The 14352-nt window shown below is 38.9% G+C and overlaps 1 protein-coding gene and 1 non-coding gene across 2 annotated transcripts; both read left to right on the plus strand.

Moving 5' to 3' along the window:
- Window positions 1–3616: 3616 nt before the first annotated feature.
- On the plus strand, window positions 3617–3688 carry trnag-ucc (transfer RNA glycine (anticodon UCC)). The gene has a single exon. It is a non-coding gene; the product is annotated as a tRNA-Gly (tRNA).
- A 913-nt stretch (window positions 3689–4601) lies between these two features.
- On the plus strand, window positions 4602–13762 carry msl2b (MSL complex subunit 2b). The gene is made up of 3 exons (XM_030123348.1): window positions 4602–5948; window positions 8820–10192; window positions 12084–13762. The coding sequence occupies exons 1-3, from the start codon at window positions 5807–5809 to the stop codon at window positions 12381–12383; spliced, it is 1815 nt and encodes a 604-aa protein (XP_029979208.1). The 5' UTR covers window positions 4602–5806; the 3' UTR covers window positions 12384–13762.
- Window positions 13763–14352: the final 590 nt, after the last annotated feature.

A 14352-nucleotide genomic window follows, 5' to 3' on the forward strand; every position in this document is an offset into this window, starting at 1 on the left:
AGTACAAGTAATTACTACTATATTTGCAGAATAGTCACTGTAACAAGTAGAATATATAGTAAAGTTGGAGAGGTGAAGCAGAGTTTTAATGCTGACAATATGGGAACCTCCTTATTCTGAAATTCCAGGAGATTTCTTTGTGACATTGATCAAAACTCAGTAAATTGCTTTTTCCTGATCTAAATGACCCCTGACAATTTGTTTTACAAGTTTTGCTTTAAGCATTTTGTAAGTGGTTTAATTGTTATCTGCTCTTTTTTTATTAAATGTGCTTACTTTAGTACAGATATGGTAATAATAACAGTTCAAAATGATATGAAATATATCCTCTATTATGTTTTATTGAAAGGAAAAACAATGCTCGTTCTTGTTTGTTTTTTGTTAGTTTCCAGATGATGCAGTTTTAAGACTGTAATCTAGAGAAGGTACGTATGATAGCAGAAATATTTCTTCAATTACTGCATGTCTGTGACATTATCGTTGTTTAATGTCTCAGACTGCAGCTTCAGCTTTTCTTATTACTATGTTTGAGCCATCAGAGGGGAATCACCTGGACTCAGAGCTACACTAAGAATAAACCTTTGAGTATTTTTAGTGTCCGTTACCATTTTTAACTCAGAATCATGACTCGTTCATGGTGGCGTGAGACACTGCTGGAAACTGTAAAAGAGGAAATAACTTGTGGAATACTTGTGAACTAGTTAAATTTCTTCAGTCATATTTATTGCATATCTCAGTATATATGTTCACTTTTTTCTGGTAGGTTGCACTAATTCTAACATGCTACTAATAATAATCAGAATAAAAACATGTTTGTCTGAAGACACTGATCTGATTAGAATGTTTTCAGTTCCATTCAGCTGGAAAACATTAGCGGCTAATGCACATGTAAACATTCATTCTAGCAGTTTCTGTCTAGTTGGAGTAAATCTATTACTTTTATACTCGTTTGAAAAACAAGCTCTGTTTAAAAAATATGAGATTGCATTTATTTGGTTAAATGTGTTAATCTGTCTGAACAAACTGTCAACTATAATTCTGTTGGACTAACATGGTTTGGTCCACAGTGTTTAATTTGAAGTCTCTTTACCAGAACTTTTCTGGCACTTTTTTGGTCTGTAAAACTTTTCATCAGACATGCATCAGTGTCGTTATTGAGTCTTCTGAGATCTGGTCAAATATATGCTAAATGTATTTATTGAAGGAACAGTACTCAATTATCACTAAATGACAATTTAAGGAAACAAAAAGAGATTAAACATCCTGGGTGGTTTTAATGAGGTCATTTTGGCGGTGATGTCAGTATATGTAAATGCAGTTCATTATCTAATAATGGAAACAAAATTTCTTTAAATGGAAATTCAGTCAACAGGATGAAATGGCCACCTACAGATGCAATAACATGACACAGACAGTAATCACATATGAGCTATCAATTCAGTCATCGGTTGTTTGCACATTTTATAATATACTTTAAGTTGTTAAAGTCATACTGCTGTAACTGTAGGTAACATGATGTGAACTTTAATGTTTTTCTATGTATGTACCTTTTTCCATAACATATCCACCATTAATTTAAAATTAATTTCATAAATTTGTTTTGCTACTTTATTTTTAAATGGGTAAAGTGTCTAACTTTTTTTAATGAGCTGACAAACATGACAAAAAGTAAATAATGATTTTAAAATGTGAGGCTATTATCTAATTGTAACATTTTTGCTGTACAAACAACATTGTTCAACTTTTTCATTAAGGAATTTTAATATATTTGACATAATTTCTGGAATTTTTTTTACCAATATGGAAATATATGAGAATTTCTTTGGAACAGTTGTCAGTATAAAGCCAACTCTGTTTTGTAATATTCTTCACCGTAGTGTTTGCAGAAAACTTGTTAACATTAAATTACTCATCACTTCAGCATAAACTACTGAAGAACTTGTCAATGTTGCATAAATAGTTTTGTGGATTGCTATTTTCAAAAAGGAACTCATTGTGTAGCAAGAGGGTTCAACTGTAAGTGTTCAGTAAAAGTTTAATGTCATGCTGTTGCACAATTTAGAAAAATCCTAAAAAAAAAACTGGGCATGCTGCTGCCGGGAAAAAATGAAGAATAACATAGAACTGCAAGCCACGTGAAAATCTATAATGGTTAGTTTTGTGTTTTATTGTGAATAGGAGTTCTAAAATTAGTTTTTGATATATTTAGAATAATTTCACTGCTTTTCCTAACTTCAGACAGTCTGTACTGACATTTAATTAGAATTAAATTAACAGTCATACAAGGACTTACTAGCCTGTAGTGGTGGTCCATAGACCCCATACTCCGATAGCAGCCCCCACTTCAATCCAGGGTTCAACTACTGGTCTAACTCTCCTCTCCAGTACTCTGGCGTAGGCCTTCCCAGGGAGGCTGAGGCATGTGATCCCCCTATAGTTCTAACACACCCTCTGGTCCCCCTTCTTAAAAAGGGGGACCACCACCCCAGTTTCCTGTAACCATATGTCACTTAATTAAATAAAATTTTCTCCCTGCTATTTACTACATTGCCATTTGCGCTGTCAGGAGCTGGTGAGAAATATTTCATTCCAGACGGTGTATTTTTGTAAACACAGTGTGAAATGACTACAAAGAAATCTGCCATCTTGAATTCTGTTATTGCGCTTGAATTTTTTTTTTCAGTTGTCTGGCAACTAAGAGAGCAATAAAGACTTCAGTTTTATTCTCCGCACGGGAAATGCTGATTTGTTATAAATTTCTTGAAAATGTAAACTTTAACAGTAGCATTGATGTGTTGAGTGTATAATTTAGTTTACAGCTCAAAAAAACTTATAGGACTCAGTACGTCTTTAAATCCAACAAATATAATGATTTCCAGAGTTTAAAAGATTCCAAACATGAATTTAAAAATAGAACATTTTCAATAATTTCCCATAATTACATCCAAGGAAAACAGATCTCAAAAATTATTTGTTGATTTACCAAAGTTCATAAAGTCCACTCATCCAGTTATCATTTTTATCAAAAAATAATATTCTCTGATGAACATGAACAAACATCAAACAAATGTAAAGATCAGTTAACTTATTTATCTTTATATATGTGATTTTATAATAATAATTTAGCTAATTTGATAAAGTCTGGAAAATTATTGAACATTTTGTAGTTTTGAGCAGAGCTGAAGTGATTTCAGAGATTTTTGCAGGAGAAAAAAAAACAGAAAAAAATATTCATACTGTGCATGATGACTTTATAGTGGGTATTTTTGAGTGTACATATTTGGCTTGAGGATGCAAAAAGTGTTTAGCATATAATAGGCATGTCAGACTAATTGACCTTTCGTTAACAAAAAAAAAAAAAAAAGAAAAGAAAGAAAACATTCTTTGAGAAATTCATGCCATAAGGTGTAACACAGACATTATGATAAACAAATTAAACAAGAAAAATGACAAGAATGTACAAAAACAGCCCATCAACATTTTTTATGACACTGGTGTACAAGTAAAATGCGTCCATAAGAAATGTAATGAAACTTTTTACTGAGATAAACTTGGTAAAGAAAAATGTGTTCAAAATAATGGTTCACTGCACTTTCAATGTGCATTTGCTCATATGGCAATGGTGGTATAGTGGTGAACATAGCTGCCTTCCATGCAGTTGACCTGGGTTTGATTCCCAGCCATTGCATCTGTTTAGTTCTAGGGTGTTGAACAGGATCACAATGTAGTTGTGAGTTAACATGTGAAATTCTTGGAATCAGTGACAAAGTGGCTATTTATTCAAAACACAGGTTTCGGAGCTACCAGATCTTCTTCAAATGCTCCCATTTCAATATACAATTTTCAGGTTCTGTCAAGTAGACTTAGAAATACGTTGTATAAGGTGTACACAAACCAAATATAAAAATAAACCACTGCATTTTTTTTAAATTTTAAGTTTACACTGAGGATTTTTTTTACTTTATTTCAAAGAATACAATTAACAAAGAGCAAACACACAATTAACAAAGACCACAAGAACTTACCACAATCTTAAACATGCAAAAAAAACAAAACAAAGGGGTTCTTTAACATCACTTCTCTGTAAAAAAGTTCACATATTTTGAGAGTCTAATCACATTTGGGGGAGTCTGTAAGATTAACACTGCATATGTAATGTTCAAATTCAGCCAGGAGTCTGTATAAACTGGGGGTCTTTTCTTTTCTTTTTTTTTTTTTTTCTTTTCTTTTTTTTTTTTTTTTTAATTTTATTACTGGGGGTCATTTTCAACACTCTGCATTCATGGGTATGGAATTTACCAAACAATATTAATAAGATAATAATGTACTCAATGCTGCTCTCTTGGTGAATAAAATATGTAATAACAGACTAACAATCAATTACAATGGGGTGTCTGACTTTACACAATATATATTTTATCAATTTAATCCTGGAGTGGTTGCATTGATAGAACAAGTGTATTAAAGTTTCAGGCTCATTATTATAGAAGTTACATTTATTTTCGACATCTAAAAATGTAGAAATGTTTTTACTGAGGATGCGTTCATCCCTGTTTTAAAAATGAACCGCTTCCCACGTGTTCTCGCGAGATGTAAGCAACAGCGCCACCGTGTTTATATGCGGAAAAGCGTCAGGAGGTATGAGGAATACTCCACAGCTAATGATAGCTAGGTACACAAATAGGGATTTAAATCACTTTCTGTCTCTACTTGCCCTCTGGGGGTCTACTAAAGGCTGGAGGCGGACATAATTTCGGCTAGGACCTCGGTTTTTGCTGCTACGTTCCCACCGAGACGACGAGCAGTAACGCGAGACTACCGCTAATCCCGAAAAGAGGGAAGCGGCCTGCTTTTGTGACCGGCTTCCCGGTGCAGCTCAAACGGCTAGCACTGTCACCACAGCCCGGGGCTTCCGACGGATTATTTTTCTTTTTACCAACATAAGGTTTTGAAGTTGTTTTTGCTTTGCTAAAAGCAGCTGGTTAGCCACCCAGTCCTCTCACTTTCGACATGTAATAGTCGGTGTTTTTCACCTACGGGGACCTTTTAAAGCTAGGGCGGCCTGTTTTGTTTTCGAGCCGCCATGAATCTCCGCGAACAATAACACAACCATAACGAGCCTGCTGGGGCTGCACTGCCGAGCCAAGTGGGAGCAACAGACCGGATGCCTCTAGTGGAGTGATAAATGCACCGTCTGATACCAGCTGTGGGCCGACGTGAAAACCGGGAACAAGAATGCATGTGGACTATGGAGGGAGGCATCGGGGGAAAGCATCGCAAACCGGAGCAGTCGGTCACGAAAGCCGCAGTTAGAATTTGGGAGCCGCTGCTGCTAGCTAACCAGCTGTATTAAATATAAGGCCAGTGGCGGAGGAAAGAGCGCCACACGATGCTTTGTCTAATCATAACTCATGGATTGTATGGAAACAAACGTGTTGGATGGTTTCTACCCTTGTGAATGCGCAGATTATCCCTCACATCCGTCGAAAGCAGCTGGACTTTAATTTCTTCACATTGAGGATGGATTAGATGTGACTGCTCGCTGAGTGATACGGGGATGTATAACCTGCTCATATATGTGGGATTTACCAACTGGGTACCGAAGAAGAAGTGATTTGGTTAAATCTGTCTCATCTATGCCCCCTTCAAAGCCCCCAGACTCCGTTGACAAAAACGATCATTTTGCCTCAAAACAGGCGGGAGTTGTGGGTCTGGATTGTGTGCTTTTGTGTGACTCTAGTGTTTTAACGTGTCAGTAAATCTTAACGGACCGGGCCGAACTGGAGCCCCGGGCCAGGCAGCTGAGATGAACCCGGTGAATGCGACCTCTCTCTACATCTCCGCGAGCCGTTCGGTGCTGCAGTGCGACCCCCGAGACCCTCGGGCCCTGGCGGAGCTCTGCAAACTGCTGCCGTTTTTCCGCCAGTCCCTGTCCTGCTTGGTCTGTGGTGAGTGAAGAAACATATATTAATTCTGTACGTGATTTAATGAAATGCTTATGTCAATGTATGTGCTGGTAACTATGCGCTGTTGTCAGCTGCAAGCATAGAAATGAAGCTGCTTTCAAGGACAGTCGGAAATTCAAGAACTTACCCTTGTATTCAGCCCTTGAGGGAAGTAAACATTTCTCACATAGTTATATCAGATGTTAACATATTAACTTATACATTGAACATAATTGAAACAAAGAGATAAAATACGTAATGTAAAATCAACAAATACCAAGAAAGCGTGAAAGCAGACAGTATATGAGGAAATACAATAAAAGTAGCCAAATATATAATTTGCTGAATGAGTACGTGTAAAAGTGTTATTTTGATTATTTTACGTTACAACCCAATACTCTAATGCAGTGCCGCTTTTCTTTGAGCTTTTGTCCTTATAGTCTATAGAAAGCATATGCCATTTAATGAAGAGGCTGTTTTTGTTTTTTTTTTTGTTTTTTTTATCACCACCTGTTATCAATGACAAATTGAAGCTAAATTACTTTATTTTATAAAGTCATATGTAAGTGAATAACGGAGTTAGCATACAACTACTACAGCAACAAATAATAATCATAATGTTAATGTTAATGTTAGTAACAGTAGTAAGGTGGACTGGCGATTCTTTGGTTGTCTGTCTTTTAATCCTGAATTAAAAATGTGGTACATCTGATGTCATATCCCTCCCAAATTAAAATCATAAATTACACATTGCCTTAATTTTGCTTCCAGTCCGTGTGCATTTGCCTCCTTGCGTGGATTGTTAAATGTAACACCTAAATTTCCAGTGTGCCTTAAACGCATCGTTGGTCATAGCTACACCCATCGTGACACACCTCCCTCTGTTTGCTGTTTGGCAGCATCGGGGCGTTTCTGTTTATTATGTGGAATCGAAAGGAAAAAAGCAGTCCTTGCACACACTGGATTTCATCGCACACCCCTCTATAAAGATTAACCTGTCTTGTAGGCGAAAAAAAGAGAATTGGAGGAAATGTGAGTTATTGTTAGCTTTGGGGAATTAATCTAGGATGCTCATATACACCTCTGACTGTAGGAGGGAAAGTGAAGCAGCGGTTATTTGTTGCCTGTTAAATGAATAATGGCAGAAAGCTTTATTTGACATCTTGTTTACAGCTTACAACCATATTACAATCTATTATTGTTATTATTATATTAGAGCTGCACAATTAATGAGCCTCTGTGCCTGTGTAGTTATTTATTCACAGTATGCTGCCCCTTGAAGGTCTTGTATGTATGGTGACCCTGAGCAAAGAGATATTCTTTGTAAAACATTGCTACTCTTTTTGCATCCTTTTTATGTCAGTTGGAGTTCGAGTTAAAGAAGATGTGCACATTTCAATATATGTGATCTGTGCGTGGAAAATTAGATGGAAATTGCAATTCCAAAGTGCATTATTGTCTGATACCAGATGATAACATCAAGTTATGCATCCCTAATCATTAGTATTATCATTGTTGATACTATTGCCAGTGCTGTTATTATTGTTTTCAGTTACAGTGTTCCTTAAAGGTACACAAATAGTTTGTTTGGTTTTACAAATGTTTTATTGTAAATAAAATTTAGAGGGGGGAAAAGTCATGCCTGTATAGAAGTAAATAAAATCATATATGCGACATAAAACATGCATACACAAGATTCTTTCAGTTGCATGTTTTTTCAGTGCCTCATATAACCAAATGATCCTAGTAGGATAATCATCAATTTTCTTACCACTATGAAACGGTAGACTGCAGCAACCATACATCAGTCAGCAATAAATTTTCAGGTCAATTCAATAGTCAACAACAAGCCTTTGCAGAGAGGCCAGAGTTAGAGGTATATTGGGTTTTCTTCAACTGGTGATGTGTTGGTTACAGCAGCACGGCACTAATTGAAAGTTATGAAGATGGGTTATAAATAAAGTCCATTTTTGATGCACTTTGTTCAGTTGCTTTGAAGTTTTCACTGCTCCTACATGATGCAGAAAGTCCCCCAAAAATATAGAGAGCAAATATTCCACACCTTTTATGTGTTTTATTTATTTATTTATTTTTTTGGAACTCCACAGAGTGAGCTGGGCTGTAGCTTTTTGTTGTAAATGAATGGATATATGGTTTATACGTGAATTATTGATATTTTTATTATGTATTTCCCCATATTTGATGTGAGGTAAGTGCAAAGTTGGTGTTTCTGTGAGAAGAGGAGCAGTTTTATTACACTCACAGATAACCTACTCCACCTTCACTGTGTAAATAATAGATCAAAATGAAAGCAGCCTTTACATGGTGTTAAATATAGACACTTGCAGCGGTTATGTGGTATTCATCACGCAGGCTTTGCTGAATGTGTAAGGTTAGTTGTTCCTTATGAATGGACCTTCATCCTCTTTCCTATCTGCAGCTGCGCTCCTTAGCAACAAGCGTTGCTAAGGAAGCTTCTCTCAAAGACTGGTTGTCATTCAGTCTGGAAAGCTGCCAGACACCACTCAGGATAACAGACACTTAAAACTAACATCCCATGACTTTGTTGCATAGTTTTTGATCGCTTTATAATTAAATATTTCTAATAAAATCTTTTAATGATGATGTCAAACTTGATAATGGAATTTGAAAGGAGATCTGTTCAATTTTGTTTGAGAAAGTGGCAGAAAAATAACAGGGAATTTGTAAATTCTAAATATTTATTAAGATTTTTTAATCCAGCTTTGCAATTTATTGTATTGGTTAGCCAGATATCTTTTTTTGGCGTCTTTAATGTTGCTCTTTCTAGACTGTTGGAATGTCAGAATGAATCAGTGTATGATATTTCCTTTGGTCTCCTCCTTTTACTTCCAGGTAACCTGCTGCAGGATCCCATCGCACCTACCAACTCATCATGTCAGCACTATGTCTGTCTAGGCTGTAAGGGTCAGAGGATGCAGCTAAAGCCGTCCTGTAGTTGGTGTAAGGACTACTCCCGCTTTGAGGAGAACAGGCAGCTCTCCTTGCTCGTCCACTGTTACAGGAAACTCTGCCTCTACATCACCCAGTCACCTCTTGCCCCACACATAGCCAGCGCTGCCACTGACTCGCCGGACCTTCAGGCCATTCTCAACGAGGGCCTGACATTGGCTGAGAGCGAGCCAGAGGCAGAGGACGTTTCAGATTCAGTTGGTGTGTCGCAGGCGGCCTCCACATCTGAGGTGTTGCAGCCTGAGGAAGCTCCTCCTACAAAAGAGCTTAAGGTAGAGGAGCCGAACCCTGTGAGTATAAATGGACTGCATGATTGTAACGGCCTTGTCAGTTCAGACAGACTGCAACCCATCACCATAGAAACAGGTGGGGGGGTTCCAAAGCAGGAGTGCTTTGCTGAGGAAATCCCAGTGTGCGTGAGTGTCACAGGGACGGGGGAGGCGGGACTTTGTGATATCAGCACTTTTGGGGACGACCTCAAACATGGAGGGGGTCCACTGTTGTTGAGTGTGGAGGAGGTGCTCAGGACACTGGAAACGGACACAGACCCTGACCCCACCCTCGAGCCACATCCGAAGCAGGACTGCTCCCCTTCTGTACCTCAGTCCACTCTTAACGGACCCCTTAACCCTTCTCGCCTCCTCCCTTCCCTCCCCACAGAAAACAGTTTCCGTCCCCTCCAGCCTCACGCACAGCCCTCACTGCAGCCACCCCCGCAACCCCCCACTGTCGTCCCCCGTGTCCCCCCTCGGTGCCACCGCAAACGCTCCCGTTCAGAGAGCGACAGCGAAAAGGTGCAGCCCCTCCCCATTTCCAGCCTGCTTCGAGGGCCTTCGCTCGGTGCCAACAGTTCCCCTCATCACCCAAACCCTGGTTCCACCACCAAACAGGAGCCCAAGTTTCCTGCAGTCACGCCCCACCCTCACCTGGCACCGGTGCCTAATGGCGGCCCTCCAAAGGTGGGCAAGACTGTGCTAGTGTCCAACAAAGCACTGAAAAAGACTGTGGAGCATCATGGGGGCCCTAAGAAAGCTTACACCAAGGCCAGACAGGGGACACCCAAACCTCGTGCGCAGCCTCGTGACCGGGTACTGCCCCACCCCCATGCTCACCCCTTGACACACCCACCCAGCCCCTCAAAGCCACTGTACAAGAAGCCTGTGGAGAAGAAGGGCTGCAAGTGTGGCCGAGCCACCCAGAACCCCTCTGTTTTGACCTGTAGGGGGCAGCGTTGTCCCTGCTACTCCAACCGCAAGGTGAGAAGGCTCTGTGAATAAATGTTTACCATGTATCCCAACATTGACCATTTCATGAGACAAATTACTCGGGTTGAAACTAATGGTTTCTTTAAATGTCAGTTCATCTGCTGATTATTCTCACAATTAATTGATGAGTTGTTTTGTTGTAAACTATTAGAAAATGTTTACAAAAACCAAAGTTTAATTTCTTTTGATAGAAAAATGAAGAATAATCTGTGTCTTTATATTTTCATTATACATACTCAACAAATAAAAATAAATTGCTCTTATTTATTTATTTATTTAGTTCTATTTACTTATTCTTCAGTCCTTTAGGGTTTTTTCACAGGTTTTCAGTGAAGAATGTAATGAGTAATGATGAAATTTAAGTGATTAAAATATAAAACAGTAGGCAGTAGACTATGTTTTTTCAGCCAGACTTTTCATACCCACGCCATGTCCATGTGATAAAAGTAGCTCCTCGTCCTTTTTCCTGCTCCCCCCTTTTGTGTTGCCTGCATATTTCCTGGACAGCTGTAAACTATACTTCGTATAGAACATAATCTGCGAAGATAGATGTGCTCCTGCTGTCACATAACAGCTCTATCAATCCTACAGCAGCTAATGTTTGGATGAGTTTCCTCCTTTGAGCTCATTACTTTACATTACATCCTTGATGTGACTGATTGGCTCTGCAAGAGGCAGAGATTTTAACACAGCCAGAAAAGCTTTAGTTGTAAGTTTTCACAGTTGAGCCCAGACTATTTGTTATGTTTTTCTATGTTTTTTGTCATTTTAGTACTGTGTATTTATTCTAGTAAAACATTTTAAGTGGAAATACAATCACATTTGGTAAGTAGGGATGCAGTGATTGGGAAATTCCAGGATAATGGTACAAGTCCTCCTGATAGCAAGCATCAGCACTGACGATTTTTCTTAATTTTTCCCATATTTGTTCCATTTTTTGCTGCGAAACAAAGGAATTTTAAAGTGTCTCAGCCCTTTGGCACTTAATCTCTTAATAAGCACAAATTCAATCATACAAATATATGTAAACAAGTTAAATTATAACAATCCACAACAATAGTGGTGAGTGAATAGACATAGCCAAATGTCTTATTTCTCCTTCTAGTCAAACAAAGTTCATATTGTAGCTGATGTATCAATGCTTCTCTATCAGTAGACCTGACACTTGACCATAATATATAATTAATGGTTAAATTAATCCTTTTGGCTTCTTATAAATGTATTTTTCTAACATGTTTTCTCAAACAATAGCCAGGGCCTTCATTTACCTTGTCTGAAGAAGAGCAAGGCTAGTATTAGAGACAGGTCTTTATTTTTACTTCCCTCCTCTTTAGTGCTAAGCCTTGTTTTTATCTGCTCCTGTTTGCTCTCTTAGTTATCGTATTGTATCGTTTAACTTAATGCATCCTTTGACTCATGACAATTCAGTGGATAGAAACCAATAATTTCATAACAGGCTTTTATTGTGAAAGCTTTACCATCTTATGACAATTTATATGTTGAAAATAAAGTGACACAAGTGTACATTATGTCCAGCTGGCCTGCACATTATAGGGCAGGCACCAGGAGTCTTTGCAGCTTTATTTTTAACCTGGCCTGTATTTGAGGACATTGTTTGTGTCCACCTCGCCCATAGCCGTTATCAGAGACCTGGCTGGTACTTGACTCTTGACTCACATTGTGCCTCATCTTTGGACTAGACAGCATTAAGTCTGTGTTCAGCCCTAGTTTTAGACACATACAGTCATTTACTTTGTCGTTATTCTGACCAAACTCACAGCTCAATCTATTTACCTTTCTGTTGAAAGTACCTTTATATCCACTAGATGGTGCTCTTGTGTTCTTTTCTTGTCCATTAAACTGTGTCATTAATTTTTTAAAGGCGTGTCTGGACTGTATCTGCCGCGGTTGCCAGAACTCGTACATGGCCAACGGAGAGAAGAAGCTGGAGGCCTTTGCTGTGCCAGAAAAAGCCCTGGAACAGACCCGCCTCACTCTGGGCATCAACCTGACCAGTATCACAGCAGCGGCCCTCCGCAGCCCGGCCACCAGCTCCCCTGGCAACACCCTCCTCAACGTCACCACGGCAACGGGGGCTCCGGTCACGGCTACCTTTCTGTCGGGGGCGGGGCACGACAACAGGGGCTTTGACGATTCACTGGAGATGCGGTTTGACTGCTGAGGTCCCGGCCCTTCCTCCGGTTAGTCGACGCGCACATTCCCCGCCCCGCCAGCCGGGCGTCATCCATCGGGTCGTGCCAGGGGCCTGCGGTGGCGGAGCCAGAACAAGGCAGCTACAGTGACAGGCGGTAGTGAAGTGAGGGTCACCAGCTGAAGCTGAGGAGTTGCCCTCTGTCCGCCGCCCAAAACTGCACCATGCTTGTGGTCTTGCATACAAGTCGGAAGAGAAGAAGGAAAAAGGAGATGTAGCGTTACTGTATGTGCAGAGATTTCATTTCAGTGGGGATAGTTCTTTTAAGTTTCTTCTCTACTATGGGCAATGTGTAGAGCATGTTGTGTAGCTAAGTCAGGAGTGTCGACTGAGGTCACACGCCTCTCTGTGTGTGTGTGAGTGCATGTGAGTGTGTATGTAAGAGGGGAAGGGTTTGGTTTGGAGATGAACCATATGAGCAGGAGCGGAGACATCATCATCATCATCAGAGACTGGTGTAATTTATATTCGAGAGAAGTTTTTGTATGCGGACTTGAGTTTCCATTAAGAAGACATTTTAAGATCTGTTTTATAAGTTACATTAAAAACAACAGAAGCCAGTGTGAGGTGCATTCAACCAGAATATTTTCACACTAGGACATTAAGATCACCAACAATAAAATTTGTGCTGAAATTAGTCAGAAAATCAACTTCAATAAATATGTTAAAAGCACTTACTGAAATAAAGGTTGACAGATATTGATCGGCACCAAACAGGTTGTGAATTTAACATCACCAGCCAAATGTGTATGTCTGGTGAATATTAGAAAAATGTGTATTTAACCAATAAAGTGGTGAATGTTTGAGTCAAGAGAAACTGCCACATGTTTAGATCTTATGTTAAAAGTTTTCATGTTCAGTCATTTGTGTTGTTTTAAACACTTCTTCACACAGATTAATGAAATGTTCCCCACCATATTTCTAATCTTACCATGTTTGTGTTAAATATTCTGGTTGATTGCAGCCCCTGCATGTTGTTTGTCACATATGGTTTCTGGAAGCTACACACATGCTGCTAAATACCACAAAGGACTCGAGGAGAGCAAACCTGTTTTCCTTGTCTTTTGTCTTTGTGTTTTTGTTTCTCTTTTTTTTATAAGTTGCGTTAACAACATTTGCAGTATTTATTGGACGTCTCCTAACATAGGTTACGTGTCATATTATTTCATGGTTCAGCCCAACAAGTCTGTTGATTCAGTTTGGACTGTTCTGTCTCGGTTACGTTACTGTCTTCGTAGTGTTAGTTTCTGGTGTCTCCAAACTGTTTTTGTTCTCCCTTGGGGCATTTAAATACCTGTAATATAACTGTAACATATTTCCACAAAAAAGAAAGAAAATCAAAAACTTGACAAGTGTTGTGTGATAATTTTTTCTTCTTTTTTGCTGGTTTTTCTGTACTTGCGTTACCATGTTTAAACACTAGATGGCAGCATACGCCATCATAACATCTCTGTTTTCATCACAAAACCTTTATTTTATCACCTTTTAACCGTGGTAAAACAAATAGCTTTCAATAAATGGGATTACTTAAGGTCAAATCAAAGGAAGTAAGTCCCATCTCCGCTACAGCCAAACAGTTTAATACAACCACCAGCTGCTTTTTTACAGTGTCTTTATTTCACATATTTACAAACAAATTTGGCTTATGTACATTCACATTTAGGTTTGCTCTTTTAGGCACAAAAATCTAGTTTCATTCAATCTTTTACAGCCTTGTTACTGCAGCTGTTTTTGGTGTTTTGCAGAAGACTGACTGCAGGTGGATGCTTTCTGTTTTCCTGTGAAGGAGTCAGATTTAAGGTACAACTGTTTCCACTCTTTCACCGATTAATGTAAGAGAAAACAAATGAATTCCAGGCATCCAGCACCGCAAACATCCACCTTCAAGATCCATTAGCTCAAAAATACAGTTATACAAAAAGAGCACAAAGTAACAAAC

This window comes from Sphaeramia orbicularis, chromosome 20, assembly GCF_902148855.1.
Source record: "Sphaeramia orbicularis chromosome 20, fSphaOr1.1, whole genome shotgun sequence".
NCBI classification, from domain to species: Eukaryota; Metazoa; Chordata; class Actinopteri; order Kurtiformes; family Apogonidae; genus Sphaeramia; species Sphaeramia orbicularis.